Source organism: Melozone crissalis, unplaced genomic scaffold, assembly GCF_028551555.1.
Source record: "Melozone crissalis strain CALT ecotype California unplaced genomic scaffold, PUWL_Pcris_2 ptg000039l_1, whole genome shotgun sequence".
Classification (NCBI taxonomy): Eukaryota; Metazoa; Chordata; class Aves; order Passeriformes; family Passerellidae; genus Melozone; species Melozone crissalis.
Window position 1 is genome coordinate 1694158 of NW_026535817.1, and position 23444 is coordinate 1717601.

At 52.6% G+C, this 23444-nt stretch overlaps 1 protein-coding gene across 1 annotated transcript; it reads left to right on the top strand.

Annotated features, from left to right (window-relative positions):
* Nucleotides 1–380: 380 nt before the first annotated feature.
* On the top strand, nucleotides 381–23290 carry CCNI (cyclin I). Its single transcript, XM_054283869.1, has 7 exons — nucleotides 381–485; nucleotides 11918–12074; nucleotides 17353–17487; nucleotides 19878–19952; nucleotides 20112–20252; nucleotides 21029–21259; nucleotides 21688–23290. The coding sequence occupies exons 2-7, from the start codon at nucleotides 11961–11963 to the stop codon at nucleotides 22147–22149; spliced, it is 1158 nt and encodes a 385-aa protein (XP_054139844.1). The 5' UTR covers nucleotides 381–485; nucleotides 11918–11960; the 3' UTR covers nucleotides 22150–23290.
* The last annotated feature ends 154 nt before the right edge of the window (nucleotides 23291–23444 follow it).

Sequence of the window (23444 nt, forward strand, 5' to 3'; positions counted from 1 at the left end):
AGGGGGAGCCGCCTCCAGCCACCGCCGGCCTCCCGCATCTCTGACGCGGGGCTTTGTCCGCGGCCGGCGGCGCTGAGGCGCGGCGGTTCCGCGCTGAGAGGCGCTCGCGCCGCCTCACCGGCGCTTCTTTCTCCCCCTCCCCTTCCCCTCCCCGAACCCCCCGGGAAGCGGCTGGCTGCGGGCTGCCTCTCGCTCCCCTCCCCTCCCTTTTCGTTTTTATTTTATTTTATTTTAATTTAACCCCCCCTCCCTCCCTCCCGCGCGGCGGTGGCGGCCCAACCCCCCCCACCCCCCCCGCCCCCTTAGTTTCCCCCTCACCCTTCCCGCTCCCGTCATGGCGACATGAGGAGCCCGCCGGCCGCCGCCGCCCCGGGCATGGGCCCCGCACGGTGCTGAAGCGCCGCCGAGGAGCCCCGGCGCCGCCGCCCCGCCATGGGGTGCTGATGGCCGGGCCCCGCCGGGCACCCCGCCGCCGCGCAGGGGAGGTGAGAGCCGGGAAGGGGACGGGGGGGATCGGGGGTGTGAGGGGTGTGCTGGGCGTAGTTGCAAACGCTCTGATTATACAGGCGCAAAGTAAACGCGCTCCAAGCATCCTGCCAGCGGGGCTTTGTGTGCCCGTGCGGGTGCGGTGCCCGGCGGGTCCCTGTCCCGTCCCCTCCAGGGGCTCAGCAGCGCATCTCTGCCCCAGGTGTGACTGGTCTCAGCGCGACGCACGGCATTTGCAGTCAGAGATTGGTAAGGTGTCGAAATGCACCTTAAAGATGACGTATTCGCAGCCCCTCTGCCGTGGGCAGGACCCCTCCAGGTGATCAGATTCTTCCAAGCCCTGTCCAACCTGGTTTGGAACTCTTTCAGGGTTCGGACATTCACAGCCTCCCTTGGGCAACCTGTTCCAGTGTCTCACCACCCTCGTAGTAAAGAGTTTCTTCAGAATACCGAGCGTAAATGAACCCTCTTTCAATCTGCACCCATAACTCCTTGTCTTATCAGTACAGTACCTGAAGAAGAGTCTCTCTCTCCCGCTTCCCTGTAGGCCTCCTGGTTCTGGGTTTTGTTGGCTTATCTCCGCGTAGTTCATTTGCAGAGATGGGCTGTACTCTCTCCCCACTTCCCTCTTAGCTCTCCCAGCTGCGATGGACGAAGTTTCCCTGAAGGAAGAGCAGCATTGTGTGCTCTGAATCCATCTCGAGTGGGGGAAACTGGAGGGAATGAGATTGCCGTGGGTTTTTGTGCCTATGGTAGAAAGCAGAGTGACAGAAAAAATTCCCATGAAAACTTATCCATTGAACACAGAAAAAACCTGCTCTCCTGTGAAGGAGGGAAAAATAAACAATCCCTCATTTTACCATTCTTAAAAAAAAGGATCTTGAATGGCAGGCTGATTCAAGCCTGAATTTAAAAATTATTTCAGCATCAGCCTTTGTCTGCTCCTAGACATTGCTTTCTGTGGTGTGCTGCACCAGCACGTACATGGCACAGCCCTTTTTAAAGACAGAAGGGTGAGTTTTTTTAAAATAAAATGTTTAAACTGAGCAAGATGCATGACACAATTGGGAAAGGGGAGCATCTCCCCTTTTGTTGCAGGAGTGGCACCAGGAGCCCAGGTCAGGCAAGGTGAGGCAGCCTCTCAAAAACCAAATCGTGGCACCTTTTCCTTGTCTCCAGGGTTGGATTTTATATCCCTGCACACAGTTCAGATTTGGTTTTCAAGTAGTTTGTCTGGCTCGTGGGGCAGGAGGAGGGCTCGTTCTCATCAGTGCCTACACAGACCTTGGCGTGGGATGTGGGAAGCTGAGTTTTTGGCTTCTCCCCAGCAGGAACTGAACTTTCACATGGGAGGGGTGTGTGTATATAGATACACACACACACAGAGTTTTAATTATCCTTCACCCCTGCGTAGAACTTAGGCCCATTTTGATGTGGCAGGACCGATCCTAGCTGCTGCTTTTGCCGTGTCTGTTGTGTATTCCCCAGCCCTGCCCTCGGTTTGCTCAGGGACCCTGGTTACAAGCACTGCCAGTGGCTCTGGTGAGAGCCCATGCACACGAGGCCCTCCTTGCTGGGTGCCAGCGGGGCCAGGCTGTGCCGCTGCTCCGTGTTTGGGGTGTCACAGGGCTGCAGCCCGTGCTGGGGACAGGAGCTGCGCTGCTCTGCTCTGCCTGGCTCTGGGGAGCTGTGCTTCCCTGCTTCCAGACCTGTCTCCCATCTTACAGTGACCCTGGGGTGCAGCCATTGGCTGTGAGTGAATGAGTTGTTTTCCTGTTTTCGGGTGGTTCCAGTAATACCTACCTACATTTATCAGTTTAATCGGGGCTCAGTCCAAGCAGGACACTGCTCAGTGCTGCTGTCTTTGCTCCTGTCACTGCCCTGGGAGAAGCTTTTTGTCCAAGTGTTTACAGCTTTGTAAAGCTTTGAGCATCTCCCCTGTAATTACAGCCCCTTTGATTTTCCATTCTCAGCCTTTCTGCGCTCGCCTGCCTCAGCCTCCCTGGTGCAGGGACTGAAAGGAGACCTCCAGCAGCACCCCTGGGGTGGATGGTGCCTTCCCTCAGGGCCTGCTGGGAGAGTCTCCCCTGCACACCTGCAGCCATGCCGGGGTTAAAGCACTAATTAATTAGTGCTGACCTGATGCTGAACTGAATTTTGGGCAACATTTGTATGCACAGGTCTAATCACTGTGATTTTACAAAGCACTTTTTATATTTAGCAAATAAAGTTCAGCAGCACAGCAGCGTTAATTATCCATTTGCACTGAGTGATGGGAAGGATAAATAAAAACATCTGCAGTTTATGCCACGCTGAGGGATTTTAAAAAGGTCAGGCTGGACCAGTGGCCTCAGGAAAACTGAACATCATATTTTGAGTGCCAAATGATAACCTTAGGACTCGACTGCCTGAGCCTGGACCAGACTGTGAGTGAACAAGACCTACATCTCCAGATGGAGTGTAACACAGCTGTGGGATCAGAATTCCTCCCCTGCAGTACTGACTTGCCCAGGAACCTGCCTGTATTTGCCTGTTTTCCCCTGCTGCCATCACTTTGTGGGGCTTGAGGAGCTCCTGAGCAGAGCCTTTGCAGCAGCATGCTCGGGGGAGCAGCAGGAAAGCCAGCTGGCCATCCAGGAGGTGGATGTTAAGGGGAGAATAGCTATTATTGCACTGCATTCTCACAAAAACTATTCTCCAAAGCCAGAGGAGCGCAGTGAAGCCGGTGAATGGAAGGAAATCTCAGGTGTCCCCAGTGTCTGCACCAGGCAGATGTGCTGTGACATTTTCCCTTCCTGTGTGTTTGCTGACTGCCTGCATTACCAACGCACATTCATTAACCACAGTGGGTATTTGCACTTGCTGTGCCATGAACTCCTCTCAAAGCTCACTCATCAATAACATGTTGCTGCAGATATTCCATATTGCTCAGCAGCCCAGACACCAAACACCTTTGCCAGGGTGCTGGGAGCTGCTGGATGAACCCATCTGCCAGAGGCTCTTGGCCCTTTTTGGTGCTTTTTCACTGCACACAGCAAGACCCTGTTTCTTGGCTGGGGTGACTTGACTACAGTGGTCTGTTAGACAAGAACCTGGCTCCTAAAACCTTCAGGTTTTTAAATAATTGTGACTGTAAATCTTGGTGGTGACGTGCTCCTAACTGCAGCCGTGCAGCTGAGTCCCCGTTGGTGGGAGCCCTGTGCGGGTGTCCGTGCGCGCAGTGCCAGGAGCAGAGCGGGGTTCGCACAACTCCAGCTGCTGCACGCTCTGCCTCCTTCCCCTTCGTCTGTCCCCCCCTCTCAGAGCTTCCCTGTCTGGATTTAGTTTATTTCAGACTCAGGGCTGGTTTTGGGTTGTTCAGGACTGTGGGTATATCAGGGCTCTGATAGGACAGCAGGGATGAAGAGGCAGGGAAGAGCCAGGACTGTGCCGTGCCATTTTAGCGGACAACTGGAATTGTATCCTTTCCTGTATTGTCTCAACAAGAGGCTAATTAGTCAGCAAGCTCGAGCTCCTGGAGGATAATTAAGCTTTATAACTGTGGGTTCTCCTTGGTTGATGAGAAAGAGGAGGCAGTACCCTCAGAGCACAAGAATGCTGCTCTGCAGCTACTGTGCTGTACCTCATAATTGATCTATTGTTTCAACAGCAGATAATTCCTCATTTCCTCCTAATTATCTCTTTTTACTGCCTCACACTGTATCCTGATATTAGCTGTAATCACTAATTTATCCTGAAGCCAGTCAGAATCTACAAAGCAAAATATTGGCCTTGGTGAGCACTTAGGCTTTCAGACAAAATTCTCTTTTGTTGTTGTCAAGAGGAATCAAGCCATGGTAGTCAGACATTTTTTGGATGTGGCTGTTGAACTGGGTATAAACTTGTTTGGTTTTATCACTGCTCATTGATGTTAATGACTGACTGCTGCCGACAGACAGAGGTGCTGCTGAATCCTGGCTCTGTGCTTTTGCCCACAGAGGCATTGTGTTTATTTGGTTTCAGGGGATTATATTACTCAAAAGGTGCTGCATGATGCTTTCAATTCCGAATGCCTGTTGGCCCTTGCCTCTAGAGAGTTAGTTTTTATGGGCTTGAAAGCCTCTGGCCCTGTTTTATGAAATTACTGCTTTCCCTCCTACTTTGTGAGCCTGGTTTTCCTTGGAGTGACTTCCTTCAAGTCACTGTTGATTTATACCAAGTTACACTGGTGGTGGGAGAAGTGAATCATGCCCTGCATGTGTTGCTTTGAGGAGGCTACCAGTGAGACATTACGTAATGCCAGGTTTGGTTTGCCCCTTTTTTTAATTTTAAAGCCTTCCTGCTGCCTGAAGAGCAGACAAGCTGCTCTGGGCTGCTTTGAGCTTTTAGCCCTTGGGATCCCCAAGTGCTTGAGGCTGCAAAGTACCTCTCAAGGTCAATTTATCTGATACTCCAGCTTGAGCAGGGCCTCCTAAAGCCAGTTGTTCTGCACCACGTCCAAGTACTCTTTCAATGCCTCCGAGGATGGAAACTCCACAGCCTCCCTGAGCCACCCAGCCAAAGCCCTATCACCCTCACAGTAAGCAGAGGTCACCGATTGCCACCCTCTGGACACAATTGTGCAGCCACTTTGCAATCCACCTCACTCTCTGCTTATCCTGACCCTGCTTCCAGCCAGCAGCCTGCCCAGGCTTTCCTTGGCCTTCCTCTTCCTACCCAAGTACTCAAGCCCCTTGAGTCTCCCCCACAGCTTGCCAAACACAATTCAGCTGGGCTTTGGCTTTGTGTCACCTCATCCCCAGCTGCCTCCACTCTGCCATGGTCACTGCAGCCAAGGCAGCCTCTGACCCTCCCAATCCCAACAAGCCCCTCTTTGTAGGAGGGTGGGGGTCCTGTGGAACCCCTGTATCCAGGGTGTATCCCTGTGCTCTGCCTGCACAGCTCGCAGTCATGGAGAGTCCCCACAGGGACCAGGGCACCGGCATCTCCTCTTTGCCATGGAGCTGTGTCCCTCCTCTGCAGCACTCACAGGTCACGAGAGCCATCCCAGCACAGCTCTGTGATCCAAGCCTGTGTCCTTTCAGCTGCACACAGCTCTCCTTGTTAGCTCCCCACACCTCAGTGCTTTCTCCCTACCAGAAAGGGTGTGGGGCACTTCTCCAGAATGGAAACTCTTAGACTTGGCCATGCTTACATGCGAATGCTGAAGGGGACCCCACTTAGGCAGCATTTGTTGTTATTTTTTGATGCCTTCCTGTCATCTCACCGCATGCACTTTGAACCTGTTTTCTAGTGACAAACCTTGAGGTGGGGCAGAAAGTTTCCTTTCAGTGCCAGCAGTGACCCACTGCCACCCTTCCCCTTGTCCCCCGACACTTCACTTACCTCCGTGGTGGGGGCAGGCACTGCCTGCTTCTCTGTTGCAGATGGGGTTGAGGCTCTGCAAGCTGCCAGTCCCAGGGAAAATCCCGTCTGTATCCCATGAAACTCTGATGTTGTGCAGCCTGCTCACTTCCTCCCAACACTCCTTCAGTCAGCACCATGGCTCTTCCAAGGCAACCAGACCTTCTGCAGGACCAAGTCCCTAGGGGGAAATGGCCACTTGAGGTGCCACCACCATGCCTGAGGCTGGTTATCCTGGAGCAGGGCTGCCGGAGTTCCCCTCCACAGCAGCTCTGGTAAAAGGGGTGGCTGCTGCTGCCTCAGCTCTCTTACAGACTCAGCCCAGGTGCTGCTTGGCTCTCCCTAACGCTGGGCAGCTGGTGATGCTCCTTGGCAGCTGCTGGGGTTCCTTCAGCCCCGCGGCTCAGTTGCTCAGCAACAGCAGCGCCCTCAAGTTCCTCAGAGGGTCTCAGGTGTTCCCCAGTAGTCCTGAACCTTGTCCCCAAAAGACCCAGAGAGTCCCTGAGCAGAACCCAGAGGCTGCCAAGCACACCGTGGTCAGTTGCCTGTGTGAGCTGCTCATTCCTTTGCCAGTGGTGCACAGGGAATTTGTACAAGGCTCAGCCATTGCTGTCTCGGATTTGTCTGTCATTTACAGTGGAAAAATCATGAAATGAATGGGGGTCATTTCAGCAAACACTCCTTTCTCTTTGCTTTATTCTGTCTGGTGCTTCAGTTCTGAACAAGAGGATGGCACCGTCTTTTTGCCACGTGACCCCTGTGACTGTCCCAGGCAAGGGCTGACTGTCCTTGACGTGACACCCCAGTTGACACAATAAAGGATCACATTCCTGACCTGTTCCTGAGCCTTGGGACAAACTCTGCTGCCAAACAATAGCAGGGCCCATTCCTTCTGAAATCTATCCCATGGCTGATTTCTGTAAACCTTGTGAGGAATTTACATCTTTGTTCATTTTTAGGTTCAAATAAACCAGAATCTTGGAGCTGAACTCATGGAAATATGTAGAGTTTCATCTCCTTTTTTGTATCAACACATACGTTCTGCAGCTGGAACTGTTCTCCTAGGGCTGAATCCTGAGTTTCCCTTTTATCCTCAGTTTGCTTGGTCTGTTGCTGCCACAGCAGGGAAAAGAGCTGGGATTAAAGCAGCCTGTTTACACCACTTGAAAGCTGTGGCATGGAATATTTAAGCTGTTACTGACCAAAGACCTTTCTGGGCAAAGGCTGCTTGAATGGGCTCATCTTGGCAGTAGCCAGACAAAAAAGGAAATGCAAACCTCCTCCTCCTCATCCTCCTGTGGCCCTTCCTGCCAGAGCCGTTAGCACAGGGAGTGGGGTGGACATGGGTCTAGCAGCACACCCATCTCACAGGAGGGAAGAATGGTGCCATTGTCTGAAAGTTGAGTCAGGAGTTCATCTTCTGCCTTGTTTTTTAAAAGTTCCTACTTTGGAAAATATCATTTTAAGTTTCCTGTAAACAGCAAACCCCTGGTGTCAGTGACAAGACTGGGGTAGTGAAGGGGGGCAGAGGTCTCTTAGAAGTGGTCCCATTTATGGAGCAGCGCTTTTCCAGAGGGCTCCTCCTTCCTAGCTGCTAAATGGACCCTGGGATTTCTGCTTCAAAACAAGATGTAAAAACCCCTCCCCTCCCTCCCACCAAAACACTGCTCTGCATTCCCTGTTCGACCCGTGGTTTTAGCTGGCAGGTTCCTTTAAAATGTTTGGAAAAATTCATCTGTTTGGAAAAGCAGCACTAAAATGAGGTCAGCTTTGTTTGCACTCCCAGGAAAAATCTGGTTGGAGGAAAAGCAGTGGCGAGCGTGTGATGTACAGAGCCCGCCTGAGCGATGCTGCCAGAACACCTCAGAGCCTTGCCTTGTACCAGGTTGTGGGAGGCAGCTCGGGCTGAGTCACACAGGCGAGTGGCAAGGGCCCTGTTCCTGTGCCAGCCTCCAGAAAATCGCCTCTCTCCCACTTTGGGCTGGGGCACGGCTCACAGGAGCTGCTGGTTAAAGGTGTGAGAGCTGCTGCAGGCCCTCGGTGGGGAGAGTTCTGACTGCTCCTGCTCTGTGACCAGAAGGCACTTTGTTCCTTCAAACTGACTTGCTCACTTAGCTGTTAACGTTTGGAATTCTATTCCCAAACCTACTTTTCCCAGCCATTCAGCCTGCATAATTGTTGTTGTCTCACAAGAGCTGTTTTCATTGGCCATTTGTTTTGTGCGTCCCAAACCAGTTGATTTGAACCCACACTGGTCATCTGCTCATTTATTGCTGTCACCTCAGGCTGTGCTTTGGCATTTCCCTCTGGCCAGCACGGAGTCCCAGACTGCCTCGCTGCCAGGGCATGAGGAAAGAGTTAAGCTGAGAGAAAGCCCCAGGTACTAAAATTAACATCCATCCCAGCCCCCGGCCACAGCTTTGAAATTTCTAATCACAACTTGCAGTCAGACATTTCTGCTAGCAGTAGGCTTGGATCCTTTGAAATCACAGATGGCTGGCTGGAGCTCTGAGGAATTCAGTCTCCTCCTCTCTTCCTTCTGCTTTGCCTTCCCCTCACTGCCCAGAAAAATCTGTGTGCAGGTCATCTGTGGGGTTTTATTGCTGCTTGCTGAAGCAGAAGCAGATTTGGCTGCTGGTCCCTGAAAATACGAGGTCTGCAGAAATTTGTGTGGTGCTCCAGCTCTACAGGAATTACTCCCCTTGTTCAGAGCACCCACCTGGATTGATGTGCACAACAAACATAGTGGGGTTTGGCCTGTCTAGCCCTAGAAGTCTTGTTCATTGTTTACAAAATGAGCTGTGCAAAAAAAGCAAACAAACAAACTCCCCTACAGCAAACAGACAACAAGCCACAATCAGAACCAAGGAGGATTTTGTTACTGAATTATTTCAGTGATCCTGTTTGTAATTCAGTTGTATGAGGACGGTTAAATTGCAGCTGGGGGCAGAAAATCAGGAGCTGTGTTAGGAGCTTGTTCTTCTAGTGGATGGTGTGTTCCTGGAGCAGCATCTTTTGTGTGCAGGAGGCACTTTTTATAGGCACTGTGAGTGAGTACAAAGCCTAAAAATAAAAAACCTCCTCTCTTTTGCATCCCACACAAATGCACCCCCCAAACCATGAAGTGTTATTTGGTCAGGGACTTGTCTGCCCCTATTCCTGCAGAAACTGCTTTTGGAAACTGTAGCCTGCGGCACTTGGCAGCCTAAAATCTCCCCGGGAAGCTGAAAAGCATTTCTTTGAGTCAAGGTAGCTATAAACTTGGACCAGAGTGAGATCTTTAGGAGATGAGAGATTTTATTTTATGGACCAGCTCGGTGTTCACTGTGGATAAGGAGGTGCTTTTTGATGCCTCTCACAAGTGAAAACGTCACACCAAGGTTTTGACTCTCTAATTTGGGAGCAAGATCTGACTTGCAGCTCCTCACAGGAGGCGTCAAAGCCAGTCCCTTCACGGGGCTCACTTCTCCTTTATTAGCTCCCCAACTGTTAAACTTTAAGAGGTTTCAGCTCAGCCAGATGACCTTCCAGTGAAGATCAGGAACTTTAGGAACTGTTTGAACAGTGGTTGAAAAACTCCCAAAGTAACCACAAGGGAAAAAGCCCCAAGCCCAAAAATGCAGCATCCTGGAGCTAAAGGTTAATTGTAAATCAGGGAAAGCAGCAGGAGGCTGGGGTGAGTTAGGTCATGGTGACTGTCCCGGTTCGGGCCGTTCTGCAGCCGTGGGTGGCTCCGGCCGGGTTGCAGGAAAACGCGGGAAGTTTCTGCCTGGAGGGAATGTTCGGTGTGGGGGCAGGCTCAGGCCTCCTGCTGGCGCTGCCCCACCGAAGGCTTCTCCAGTTCAGCTGCTGCCGCTTTTCTGGGCTGCTCAGGTCCTGAGCTGGGCAGAGAGCAGAGCCCATGGAGCTCCCTGTGCTGGATTTTGGGAAGCTGTGCCAGCCCTGCTGTTCCTCATGCTCTCAGAGCCTGCTCTGCCTGAGCTCCCTTGTGTTTTGGGAAGGCTGCACGCAGTCCTGCTGGCGTTTTTTTCCAAAGGCAGCATTTATCTGATGGAGAGCTATGTAAATGGAGATGCAAACTGGATTCAGCCCCGGGGTGCTTGGCCAGGCTCCCGGCTGTGCTCTCTGCTGGAAAACTGCACCCTCTTGCTCCAAGGGAAACTTTCAAGCACGTCACTCCTCTTTTTTCCCTTATAAAGGTTATTGTGCCTCAGCCCTCAACTGAATGAGGTCCCTAGTTCACAAAGGAAAGGTTATTTTCCCCTCTCTTTTGCCCTTGGCAACCAGAGAGCAGTTGGCAGCAGCTCTCACTAACGGTGCCCCTTGCAAGGCCCTGGGTGTGTCCTGGCTCCAGGGACACCGAGCTCTCTGCTGGGACAGCGACAGCCACCTCAGCCACCCCAGAGGGGATCAGGGTAACTGGGAGCTCTTGTCTGCTTCCAGAGGCTGTGAAACCCATTTGTGTTGTAAACACGCTGGGAATGTTTATCAGTCACAACAGAAGAAAACAGCCTGAAATTTTTCCCTATGTTGTCTCCAGTGATTTGGGGGTTGGCTAATTACTCTCTCCTTCCTGCAAAACCAAGGAAGGACCATCAATATTTCATAGGAGGAGCCATGGCCGGGCTAAATAAAGCTCCTGCTTTTTTTTGATGAGTGTAGAGCGAGCTGCTCCCGGTGCCCTGGCCCTCAGCACTGCTCCCAGCCTCAGCCTCTGCCCTGGGTCTGCTCCCACCCTTGGCACGGCCCAGCTGGTGCAGTGCCTGGCACAGCTTGGCCACGAGGTGCTGAGGGATCCAGCCTTTGGGACCTGGCCACAGGGAAAGCTGTGGCTCTGATGGGAGGCTCAAGAGATGCTAATGAAGCCTCCAAGGGCAGGAGCTGGAGGGGAGGCTGTGACTCTGTGTCCCTGTTTCCCCTTCAGCCCCATTTACAGTGAGTGTCCTCAGGATCAGCCCCAGGTTTAAAAAACTCATGCAAAATCGAGTAAATGCATGTAAAGAAGCTGTGGTTGGAGGTTCTGGAGTTTCACTTCCCCAGGCAGAGTCTCCCTCTGGGCAAGAGAGGAACTTTTGATAGGGATTTTTCAGCCCGCAGTGGCCGTTTGGGGGCTGGTGAGAAGACACGCCACAGAGCTTTAGGGGTCCTTTTCAGCTCTCCTGGTTCCAAGGTGTTCTGCCTATTCAGTGACACCTGGACATCTCCAGGCCACTACAGGCTGTCCCTTGTTAATGGAGCAGGGTTTGTTATATAAATATTTAATATGGAAGGGTCCCTGTTCAGGACAGAGGGCCCTGACGTTTATTTGCCACTTGATACCTTCTGGGCTCTTAAGTGGAACTGCAGTGTGGTTTATTATACTTGGTGCAGTTTGTGTGAGTAAAGAATAGCAGTTGTTCTCTGTCAGTCTTGATCTTCAAGGTTTCCTTTAGCTCTGGGAAAGCACCTTGAATTTTCATTTGCTCAGAGCTGCTTTTGTTGTTATTTATAATAAGGGATTGTTTCCCCTGTGGATTCTGTTTATTTTTTTCAGAGTCAGCACCTTGCTTATTTCCTGTAAGTACAGCCTGGACTGTTGTATTCACATGAAGATGCCTGGTTAGTGTTTGACCAGTATCCACCTTGGGGGGATTGCACAAGGTCTCCTGCAAAGAATCAGAAGTTTCAATAACTTTCCCATGGATTTACCCTTCATTTACCATTTCCCTGTTTTGCCTAAGTGAGTTAACACTGTCAAAAATCTGCAGCCTTGGTGCTGGTAGGCAGTCTCAAAGCTACTACCTAAATAACCTTTTCCATCAGATCATCTTCTCCATCTGAGAGCAGGCGGTGCAATCTGTTGTCTTTAAAGAAATAAAGGACAAAAGCCTTGTCTCTGCTTTGGTTTCCATGTGTAATGGACAAGTTTTTTGACTGGCTGTTCCTGTGAGTGAGGCTGTGCCAGGGCCAGGGGAACAGCTCCATTTCCTGCAGCTTTATTCCCCTCTCACTGCCTTTTGCCTGGACAGGCACAGCCCAGTGTTTCACCAAGCTGTCTTTGGTTTTGCAGGTAGCTGTATCCAGCTGGGTGGCAGGTGGATCCAAGGGTCACCATGAAGTTTTCAGGACCCCTGGAGAGCCAGAGGTTGTCTCTCCTTCTGGAGATGGCAATCTCTAGGGAAGCTCAAATGTGGAAAGCACATGTGCCGAAAATTCAGCCCAATCAGGTAATGTCTGTCCTTCACATCATCCATGCCAGCAGAGGCAGGACACTGTCCATGGAGGGGTGGTGTGGGACTGGAGGTGTTCAGGAGCAGTTAGATTTCCTGACACCTGGGGAAGCAGCCTCTGAAGGGAGGGATTCCCTCTTTACTGGATGGACACACCTGGCCAGGGGTGCAGAGCACACTGCACAGCACATGGCATTAGGTGTCTGTTAGGCACACACACATTGTCCTGATTAAATTAATTTTGCAAACTGTGTGGATTATTAGCACCTCTCTCTGCTGGGCACCAACTCTGCAACAGTTCCTAAAAGCAGCTTCATTTTCTTGGAGTAATTCACTAATGGCAGCATTGATCTGAGGCGTGCTCCAGGAAGAGCCCCACGGGGTCCAGCAGGGCTATTTATAGAGCAGGGTGCAAGCTCATGGCAAGGGAGCAGAGCCAGGCACTGGCCTGTTGCAGTGAGCGATGTTCTCACAGGACTGGAGGAAAATTCAGGGTGGAAGAGCCCACGGGGGCTCATAGTCCAGGCTCCCTCTTGGCCTGCAGGGAGGTTGGACCAGGCTGCTCATGGCCTCACCCAGCCCAGAGTGGGTTTGTGCTCCTTTGGGAGGTGGCTCTGTCTCATCTGAGCACTCACAAACACCTGTGCACACCACAAAGTTCTGTCTGAAACAAAATGTGGAATGTGAGGACGTGGTCACAGAATTTCTGGCCCTTTGTTGCCGTGTTGGGCTGAAATAATCACACTGAGGGCCAGGATCCAGGCTTGCTGTTGCTGCACCACACGAGACGTTCACACAGGTAAGTCAGCTGCCATCAGAGCTAATCCCTGTCCTGTTTGTTTCTCTGTCTGGCTAAGGAGCTGCTGCTGCTGTTGGGCAGGAGAACATCCATTTGAAGGGCCTCAGTATTAGTTTGGTTAATCCCCGTTTCGGTTTCCAAACAAGTGATCTGGCTGTCAGAGGTGTGGAGTGTGTTGTAGCTGTGGCTGTCTTGAGGCATGTACAGCTTAAGACTCTGGCTTATGGTAAACCAGCCTGTCATTCCCTGCTGGCTGTACTCCTGGAGTGATTATACTGCAGGGAGATAAGATTACAGGATAACAAGATAGGGTAGGGACTCGAGTGTAACCAAACCAGATTGATGGGTGAGGATTTCACGGGGATGAGGCACCTGCCTTTCTGCCTTGGTCAAGTTGGTTCTGGTAGCTCAGAAACCACCACCTGCCTCAGGCAGACTTCCCAGCAATTCCTCCTCTGTGCTTGTCCTTGCTCCTGGAATTTCCACCCCCAAAACTCTTGTCTTGATGTAACCTTTTGCTTTCTGTTTTCCTGCATGCCAGCTCAGACAGTGACATTATCAGTGCTGTGCCACTAAATGTTTTCTAGCAGTATGGGATCACTAACTGGGAGTGGAAGCTGCGTGTGTGAGTGTGAGGTGTAGGAAGGTCAGAGGGAGAGGAGAGCATAAACACAGCTGCCTGCTGGGGGGAAACCCGGACTTGGGAGGCCACGGAGCAGCTGAGATCACTCCTGTCTGTAAGCACACATTTCCCTCTGTTCCTGTGCTTCAGGACACCCAGCTTGTCCAGCTGTCCCGTGTTCCCCCAGCCTTCACTTTGGCCATGGTGCAGGCACGGATGTGCAATGTGAATTGTCCTGTTTTCTGTGTATCTGGGAGAAGGTCACATTCCCTACCATCCACTGCCTTCTTCTGAAAGCAGCTGCAGCAGTCTAAAACCTCCTTTGCACGACAGTGTTGTTTATTTTCCGTGGCAATGGGGAAATCTGCATCCTTCTGTGGATCAGATCTGGCAGCCCGGAGCCAGAGTGTGGAACTTTCCATTGCCTGCTCTAAGGGTTCAGCAGCTGCACGGAGCTTTAATGGACTCACCTGCTTTGCCAGTGGCAAAACGTTGAATCCACTGCAGACATCCAGTGATCTGACTGGAGACTCTAGGGAGGTTGTTTTGGGGAGTAAACTTTCTGTTTTGACTCTTTAGGAGACATTTTTGGTTCTGGTGTTTAAAGCCGGAACAAACTCAGTTTCTAAATATGTGACAGTGAGGTCTTTGACAGGAAGAAAGAAACCCACAGCTGAAGAAGCAGGAAGACTTTCCATTTTAGGATGGGGTGCAGAATCTGTTGGGGACTTGGTTCCTGGTGATTTAATGTACCTGACCCCTCTGTTTTGTTTGTACTTGTCTAAAAATTCCTACTCCCTCCTTTAAATGCAGACCAGTGTTCTGGGTATGTGCAACATACCAAAGCCACATCTCACAAAGGTCTTTTCGGCATAAAAAACCAGTGGGCTGAGTCTGGAACCTCCTCCTGCTTCTGAATGGATTTGGATGTTTTCCCTTCTGGTTCCCCTTGCCTTCCCCCCACTCCATGTGTTATATGAGATGCAGGTGACATTCAGGAGTGTTCTTGGGATTAAGGCTTGAGAAATGGAGCCGTAAATAGTGGTCAAAGGTTGATTTTCACCTGTTACAGAGTAACTTTGTGACTGAGAGGGGCATCAGTGAAGATTTCTGAATTTATGTTTTATAGAAAGAGAGTGTCACTTGTGTCATGCCTCCTTTCTTTCCTGTTTTGGCTCACTCTGTCTCCCCGTTTGTTCTCTGTACCTCCTGAGGAATTCAGAGAGCTCAGTTTATTTCCAGTCCTAATAAAGGTCACCTGCTCACTGCCCAGGAGCCCCAGGGACCCACAGGGACCAGGCAGCAACAGAAATGGTGAAAGAGCAGAACACCTGTCTGGGACAGGAGACATGAAGGAGAAGATTATCAGCTGAGGTGTTTTCTCTCAATTAGGCAGCAGTAAAACAGAGTCATATTGGAGTTCACAGATAATATTTATTTTAGCCTACGTATTCCATAAGTCTCAAGGTATGGGAGAGATCAGCATCCCTAGAGATTATTTGCTCTGTGCTTGCTCTCCAGGAGCAACCATGTTTTGGCCCCTGGTTCTCCTGTCTGGAGCAGGGATGACACACAGAAAGTACTTCTGCCCCAAGGAGGAACCTTCGCTTTCCACCCAAAGGGACTTCCTCACTTTCAGCCCCCAGAGTGTCTCAGTTTTGCTTTTAGTTTCAATTAACTAAGGATCAGTGACCTCGCTGCTTAATTAATTTTCCTGTGCTGCATTTTGTTATTTGCGTTCTGAGGGTGTCACAGGGACGCCTCTGGGAGACAGGGATAGAGCCTGGTGTTTGTGTGGGAAGCTCCTCGCCCTGCATGGAGCAGCAGCAGGGTTTGTGGGGGCAGGGGCACCAGTTCTCACTCCTGCTGCCTGTCCCCTGAACCAGGCTGTAACAACCTCTCCTGGTGCTTAAACTCACCTGGGAGGGAATTCTGCTCCCATCCTCCTGCTCCTTTATCTGCACATAGGGTCTGGAGCAGACACCCCTCTTGTAGGGTTCCAGAAAGAGCTGGAGACTCCCCTCCTTTCCCTCCTTTCCTTTGCTTCCCCAGATGGTTCTTAAGGAGCCAGGTGAATTTTGGAGCCAGCCTTGTGCTGGGCACGCCCCGAGCTGAGGGTGCCTTGCAGTGGCTCCTTGCTCCCCCAGGCACTGTGGGGCTGCGCGTGGTTTGATTTCCCATGCCAGCCACGCTCTGGGTTTGGGTCCAACGCTCTTCCCTTCCCACAGAAGGCCGGGCCCTGCAGGCACTGCGTGCTCCCTCAGGGAAATGGTGCCTTTGGGCTGCCCACAAAGGGCAGCAGGATCCAAGGCCAGGTCTTGTAGGGTTGGGGAGGAGAGGCAGCACAGAGGGAGAGTCTTTACTCTTCCCAGCTATGCTGTTTTTAGGAGAAGACCTCACCTTCAGCCTTGGCAGGCACAGGGAAACAGCACCCAGGCAGGACAGAGGCCACTGAGAGCTGTGGAAGCTGCTGCCTGTTCAGGCGGGATCGAGCAGCAACAGGATTTACCAGGGATGGAAGGACCGGGGTGGGGTGGTGATGTTGAAACCCCCCAGGCTGCTGAGGCAGAGCCCTCCCTCTCTCCCCAGCAGGAACACCACAGGTGCCATTTCCACCGCCTCCTTGAGCATTCCCCTTTCCTCCCCCCAGGTACAGCCCAGGTCCCCTCCCACTCTCAGGAGCACCTGCAGCAGAGCGTTCAATAACTCTCTGGTGTGTGGTGTGTTCACTGTGCTCCTGGGCCCTCCTGCCCCCAGGGGGCTCACATTTCACCCTGGATCTGCATCAGTGATTTCAGGAAGAACCAGTGTTCCTTGGAGAAAAGAGCAGGTACTTCTTCCTCAAGGGCCAGGCTGTGGCTGAGCAGAGCTGAGAGCAGGGGCCCATGTGGAGCAGCAGCAGGCAGTGCTGGTGACACGGGGCACTCTCACTGTCAGTACAAGGTACACATAGGTGTTCCAGTGGCAGATGTAGCCTGAAGTCTTTATTTGGTATCAGCGTTGGGGTGGTTTTTCCCAAATTCCTGCTGCTTTGCCCTCATGGCATTACTGGGGGCAGTTACAGCCCAGCTTTTTGTGCTTCTGGACACATCTGGGCTGTTCATCCCCAATAATCCCCACTGGAGCAAGCCCAGACAGTTCCTTAGGTGATGTGAAAGGCTCTAGGAAAGCTGGAGATACTTCTGAACTGGGTCACGGGGGAGGATTTGGTGTCAGTGACTGAGCTGTGCGTGTGGTTGAAATGTAGCTGCTGTCCAAACAGATCGATGGGGAGACGTGGGCCAAACACCCAAACCAAACACCAAACCCAAACTGCAGGTGAGGCTGTAGCTGCTGCCTCCCCCTTCCCAGTTCCCTGGGAGCCTTGTGTCAGCTGTTTGCAGTTTTCTTTATTATAACAAGTACTGAGCTAAAAAAACCCCCCATGATTTGAAGAAAATAAGAAACCTTTCCCCACAAAACCCCAGAGTCCCTCCACTCTGCTGTTGGCAAGGGGGGCTTTGTTCCAGCTGGGAATTGCTGTGCACCCACATAGTTCTGAGCAGGTTAAAAAACACTAAATAAATAATACATTTTTGGGAACTACTCTGAAGCTGAGGCTGCCAGTGCTTGACAAACTACAAGTCACCCATCCTCTTTTCCCCAGAAGAGAGGACAGTGACACTGGAGTGAGGTTTGAGATTGCTGTAAGGAAAGTTGTCTTTTCCAGGGCAGGTTTTTGGGATGGGATAAGTAACTGCAGGGACAGAGCGGTGACTGGAGCTGGCTCCAGGCTCCCCCTTTGCAAAGGAGGCTTTGTGCTGTGCCGAGTCACTCCTGCAGAGGTAAAACCTGTGATCCTTTCTCTCCCCCAGGATGTAGCCATTTCTCCAAGGCAGAGGGATGAGGTCATCCAGTGGCTGGCCAAGCTCAAGTACCAGTTCCACCTTTACCCAGAAACGCTCGCCCTGGCCATCAGCCTGTTGGACAGGTTTTTAGCAGCAGTAAAGGTAAATATCTGCAGCTGCACGGGCAGGAACAGACACGGCACGTGCTTGGTGTGCGCGGTCCGAGCGGCGCGGCCGGACGGAAGCGCTTCCTTCCCCCGGCCCCTGCCCTGCTCACGCAGGGGTGGGCAGCAGCTGCTCTGCTCTGCAGCCACAGCTGGGGGGGTTTGGGCACCCAGAGAGCAGTCCCTGCCCCACAGTGCCTGGGCTGCCTCAGGAAGGCAAAGGCAGTGCCACAAGCCCCAGGCCAGCAGCACCAGGGACAGGCCCTGCTCACCTCCATAGCTGCCTTCCTCCCCTTTGTACCACCCCAAAATGCTGGGGCACCTGCTAGCAGGAAACTGGCTGGGAAAAAAACTGAGGAGAGGTTTGAGCCTGCCAAGGATGGTGGTGCAGGGAACTGGGGGGGGGGGGGGGGGGGGAAGAAAATGGGTGAAGAAGGTTGAAATACAGACAATGGCTTTCAGAGGAGTAGTTCCCTACCAAGCTGCTCTACAGCCTGATGGACTCCATCTTGGACTGATGTCCAAAAGGTGGGAAGGAAAAAGGGAAGCAGACAGAGGTGCAGGCTGTCCATGTGACAGCTGTGCCCTCCTGCTGTGCTGAACCCAGCTGGAATGGATGAGCCCCTTTGGGTTTCAGGCTGTTCCTCCATAAAAACTGCTTTTAAAAGGGGGAAAAACATTTGGGATCCCCGCAAGTGGGCCCTGCTGCCCCTCTGCCCCCTTAGCCAGGCTGTGCTTTGCACCTGCCAAGTGACCAAACACAGTGTGCTCCGGGCTGGAAGCCCTGGCCTGCAGCTGTGAAGTCAGGCTCTGGAAGTTTCTTTCTTACCACGTTTGCCGAGTTACATTCCATGCTCAGCAGTCTGTGGTCTCATCTGCACGTGTCTCAGCCCACAGCACCACCCTGCTGGGTAAGCAATATCCCCCACGAAATGGCAGCTGGAAGATGCATTCCAAGCCTGTGCCCTTGCTTTCCCATGTGAGAGACTTTGGTAGAACACAAGTGACATCAGTCATTAACTCAGCCCTTAAATACTAATAAATATTGATCGTGTTTTCATGCAAGCCATGGAAGTTATTATTTTTAAGAATCTAAAGAAGCTGATTTACTGAAATGCTGAGGTGGCTAAGATTTAGATCCCTCAGGAGCCAATGGCCTCAAGTGCAGGTTTTCTTCCAGCAAGTTGGAGCAGCCAAGGAGTCTGTACAGAAAGCGTGGGACTGTGAGTCCAGAGCCCACCGTGTGCTTTGGGCAGTGAGTGGGACGTGGGAAAGGGGCTTGGCCTGGGTGAGCTGTGGGGCTTTGTGCTCCCTTCTCAGTTTTCCTCTCCCACAAAGCTCATTCCTCTGATGCAGCTGAACTCCTGGTGTTTGACATGGGGCCTCTCTGTGGGATTTTATTCTGAACACCAGTCCCTTCCCCGGGAACAGACTTGGGGATTGCAGGGACTGGCTGTTCCCCAGAGCCAGCAGTGTTGCTGTATCTCACTGCACAGCACCCCTGGCAGGGCCCAGTCCCAGTTCTGCTCTTAGGGAGTTCATTCCCTTGGACACCTGCGTGCACAAGTGCAAGGTGTGAGTGCAGGATTTTCATTTCTCCTTGCCTTGAGCATCTCTGACCACAGACAGGAGAGCTCAGCTGCCAGGAGCTGCTCATGGCTCTGCAGCCATGCCAGGGTTTAGCAACAGCCTCTGCCTTTCCAGCTCCAGCCACTCTGCAGGATGTGGCCGTGGCCAGTGGCTGTTACACTGCCAGTGGGAGTGAAGCTCCTTGTCAAGGTGGTCACATGTACAAAGCTCACAAAAAATCCCCCTTTCCCCTCCAAATTCCTCTTACCGTGTCTAAATAACATCTCCTTGTGGAAAGGACCAGCTCTCCCTCACTAATCCCTGGGCCACAGTTTTGGGAACTGTAGTGTGAAATTACAAGTGGTAATTTCACAAGGGTTTTTTAAAAAGTTTTCCCGAGTTATACTTTCCCAGGCAAAGCTAGTGTTTTCCAGTTCCCATTTCCCTTCCCATTCCATGTGTGACCCACAGCAGCACTCGGAGCAGAGCTCTGCTGCAGCAGGTGAAGTGGCTTTTCTGTGAGGGGACGAGCTCCCCTCAGGATTTTCTCTTTGCCTGCTGTGCTGCAGTGCCTAAACCCGAGCTCTTTCCAGTCCAGTGCTGCCCACGTGGGTCACAGGGCTGGCAGATCCCTGCCCTGCCTGACGTCACAGAGCAGGGATTTGTGCTTGGCCCAGATTGCCAGTGCCAGGGCGTAGCCAGAGGTCAGCCCGCACATCCAGAAGGAGACCTGGGGCTTGGGATGCCTCAGCAGAAGGATCAGGACATCATTGCTGCATCACACTGACACAGAGCCCTCTCTGCTCTCCTGTCCCACAGGCCCGTCCCAAGTACCTGAACTGTATTGCAATCAGCTGCTTCTTCCTCGCTGCAAAGACCATTGAGGAAGATGAGGTAACTGTTCTTCCTACCGTGGCATTGTTGGACTGTGCCCTCCCATCCCTGCCTTTGCTTGCTCCTGGTGGCTGCCACTGCCAGGACAGGAACAAGCATTTGGTGTGATTTCTCTAATGACTGGTTCTCTCGTTTGTTTTTCTGCCTTGGCTTTTGCAGAGGATTCCAGTACTGAAGGTGTTGGCTCGGGATAGCTTTTGTGGTTGTTCTCCAGCTGAGATTCGCAGAATGGAGAAGATCATCCTGGATAAACTGAACTGGGATCTTCACATGGCAACGCCACTGGATTTCCTTCATATTGTAAGTGAAGGGCTATTAGTGTTCTTCCTGGTGCCTGTCAGCGCAGGTGATGTGTCAAGAAGCACCTAGACAAAAATTGTACCTGTAGGGGAACAAAGACCTTGGGGTATATTTGGAATTCCTCTGTACCTGTAGTTTCTGAAAGAAAATGCCTTGCCAGAGAATTCCAGAGGAGACTTGTCACTCTTGAAGTGCAATATCCAAAACGTTAGCCTGCTGTCTCACCCTTGGGTCTTGGTCTGGGGTGTGTTCAGCCACAGATTCACAGCTCCTGGAAATTGTGCCCATAACTCTTCACTGCCACTGGTTTTCCTCAAAGCTAAACACCAGGCAGCAGGGAAACAAGGAGTGCAGCCATGGAGACAGCCCCAAGGATGGGCTGTGAGTGAGGATCCATGCCTGCTGCGCATCTGCACGGCCAAGAGCCAGATCCACACATGAGAGGAGATCAAGGGAGGTCCTGAGGTTCTCTGTGGAATTTTATCCTCACTCCTTCCGTGAGGAGTTTGTCTAAGACCCCCGAATGCCACATGTGCACCAGAGAGAGAACGGTGTATAGGAAGGCCTTTTGCAGAGCCCTAGAGCCCGGTGCCCAGGCACGTCCCACCAGAAAGGCCGCGCCAAGCTTTGGTGGGTCGGCACGTTGGGTTTTTCCCCGTGGGGCAGAAGTTGGCTCCAGGGTCAGGCTGGAGCATCCCTGTGTGCGCAGACTGTTGCCCGGGTGTGCCATGGCCTGGCCAGCGCTGCCAGCTGCCCCCTGTGCTTGTGTCCCGCAGTTCCACGCCGTGGCGGTGTCCAGCAGGCCGCAGCTCCTGGCCCTGCTGCCCACGCCCAGCCCCTCGCAGCACGTGGCGGCGCTGACCAAGCAGCTGCTGCACTGCATGGCCTGTTTCCAGCTGCTGCAGTTCAAGGGCTCCATGCTGGCGCTGGCCATCGTCAGCCTGGAGCTGGAGAAGCTGCTCCCCGACTGGCTGGCTCTCATCATCGAGCTGCTCCAGAAGGCACAGGTGAGGAGGGAGCACGCACGGAGCGGGGAGGGGCGGGGGCACATCCTGCTCGGTGCTCCTGGCCAGCTGGGGCTCTGTGGTTCCTTGCTGCCGATGGCTGCCTGCTGTTCCGCTCCTGTGGGGATGGCTGGGCCTCAGCCTGGGGGGACAGCTGTAGGGACAGTGCTGCCAGGTCTCAGTCCTGACCGCCTCCACTGTGTGACAGGGGCAGGAGCCATGTGCCCTGAAATCCTTCAGTATCTCAAAGTTGTGCCTGCTCCCCCCCACGAGTCCCACAGGGTGCAGGAAGGAGCAGGGGGTGTATCTTGGGAAGTCACCGCGGTAGTTGGCAAGTGAGGCACACAGGTGGCCAGGGTGCTGGGAGCCCACGTCCTCTCCTCACCCCGCCGGCGATCCCACAGCCGCGGTACCTTTGCTTGTCTTCCCAGATGGACAGCTCGCAGCTGATCCACTGCCGGGAGCTGGTGGCACATCACCTTTCCACTCTGCAGCCTTCTCTGCTGCCCAACTCTGTATATGTCTACAGTCCCCTCCAGCAGACCCTGGTGACCTGTAACAGAGGAGCGTTCCACCGCCAGCCCTCCTCTGTCCCAGGGCCGGGTTTGTCCCAGGACAACGGCCGGCCAGAAGCGCCCGTCTCAGCTACAGCCGCGCTCTGCCCGCGCCCGCCCGCCCCCGCCGGCGGCTGCAAGGCAGGCTCCGCCAAGCGCAAGGTGGAAGAGATGGAAGTGGACGACTTCTACGACGGCATCAAGCGCCTGTACAACGAAGAGCTGGCTCCGGAGGCGGTGGCCCTGGAGAACGTGGGCTCCGTTTGCGGCGCCGACGTCTCGCGGCAGGAGGGCAGCGTGTCCCCCTGTCCCCCTCTGCAGCCGGTGTCTGTCATGTAGCTGCCGGTGCCACCACGGGACCTGGCAACCCGTGGCCTCAGCGGGGTGAGAAGGGGCCGTACCTTGTCAGGCTGAACTGAAGGGAGCCAAAAGAAAACCAGGAAAAAAAAAAATCCCGACCCTTTTTTGAATTTTATTTCTTGTGCGGCTAATTATAGTTCCACTATTTAAGCACTTAAAAACACAAAAAAGTATAAAAATCTAAAAAAAGACCCAAAAACCAAACAAAAAAAGTAGCAAAAACCTGTTCCTTTCTAGTGTTGTCGGTTCCACTGTTTTTCTGCTCCTGTGTGTTGTAACCCATTCTCCACATCCGAGAGCTCACACATCAGCCCTGCGGAGCTGTTCCAGGTTTCCCAACCAACTAATGCCTCTCTGATCCCATTCCCACCCGCTCCTTGCTCCCTTTCTGCCTGCTCCTCTTTTAGTTCTCAGCCAGTCTCGTGCATGACATTCTGTCCTGCCCCACCTCCACCACAGCTTTCTTTTGCCCTTCTAAACAGAAAACCTCTTTCATTAATAGCTGGGTGTTTAAACGTGATAATATTGAAAAACTGGATTTAAACAAAAGATTAGGCAGGGAAAAAACCCAAACCAATGCTTGCAAGCTGGTCCACACTTCAGTAATTCCCACAGGAGTGTGAAGGTGCTCTGTGTCTTGCACAGAGACTTCTCCCTGTTAGACCATTTTGTCTGTCCCAACACAGAAAGCAGTTACTGGGTTTTGCATCACTAGAATGAAACCATTTTTTTCTTGCTGTGTAGCACTGAGTGTGGATTCTCACCAAGGCTTGGTTCTCTCCATCAGATGTAACCCTTGAATTGTGTAGAGCCCGGTTCTCCCTGCACATTCCCCAGCACTGCTGGGTGAGGTGCCGGGGCAGCTGTGGACACCTGAGGTTTGGAATGTGTCATCATCAGGCACAGAACCAAAACAAAACACCCCAACCCTTGAGTTTTGTGTTGATGTAACTTCTAACCAAGAGTCTGCCCTATAACACGTCTCCTCCGTGTGACACCCTGTTCTCAGAACACCCTGTCCCGACTGTAAGCTCTCTCCACAGCCCTGAGGAAGGTATTGTAACCAGAGCCATTGTACTGATGAAAGCCTTCTGGTAGCAATAAAGAAAGTTGTCCTGGATTCCCACTCTGGTGTTGTGCTTTTCACCCAAGACCTGGCTTGGCTTTACCTGGAGCTTGCCAGGGAGCTGCTCTGTGCCAGACCCCTGGAAAGGTGACATGAGAGGTGCTGGGCAGCCAGGGGAGGCACCCAGCATGAACTCACACTGCCTCTC

Coding starts and splice junctions, on each gene's coding strand:
- CCNI (XM_054283869.1), top strand. CDS start 11,961: ATGAAGTTTTCAGGACCCCTGGAGAGCCAGAGGTTGTCTCTCCTTCTG. Junction 12,075..17,352: donor CGAAAATTCAGCCCAATCAG/GTAATGTCTGTC, acceptor TCTCTCCCCCAG/GATGTAGCCATTTCTCCAAG. Junction 20,253..21,028: donor CACTGGATTTCCTTCATATT/GTAAGTGAAGGG, acceptor TGTGTCCCGCAG/TTCCACGCCGTGGCGGTGTC.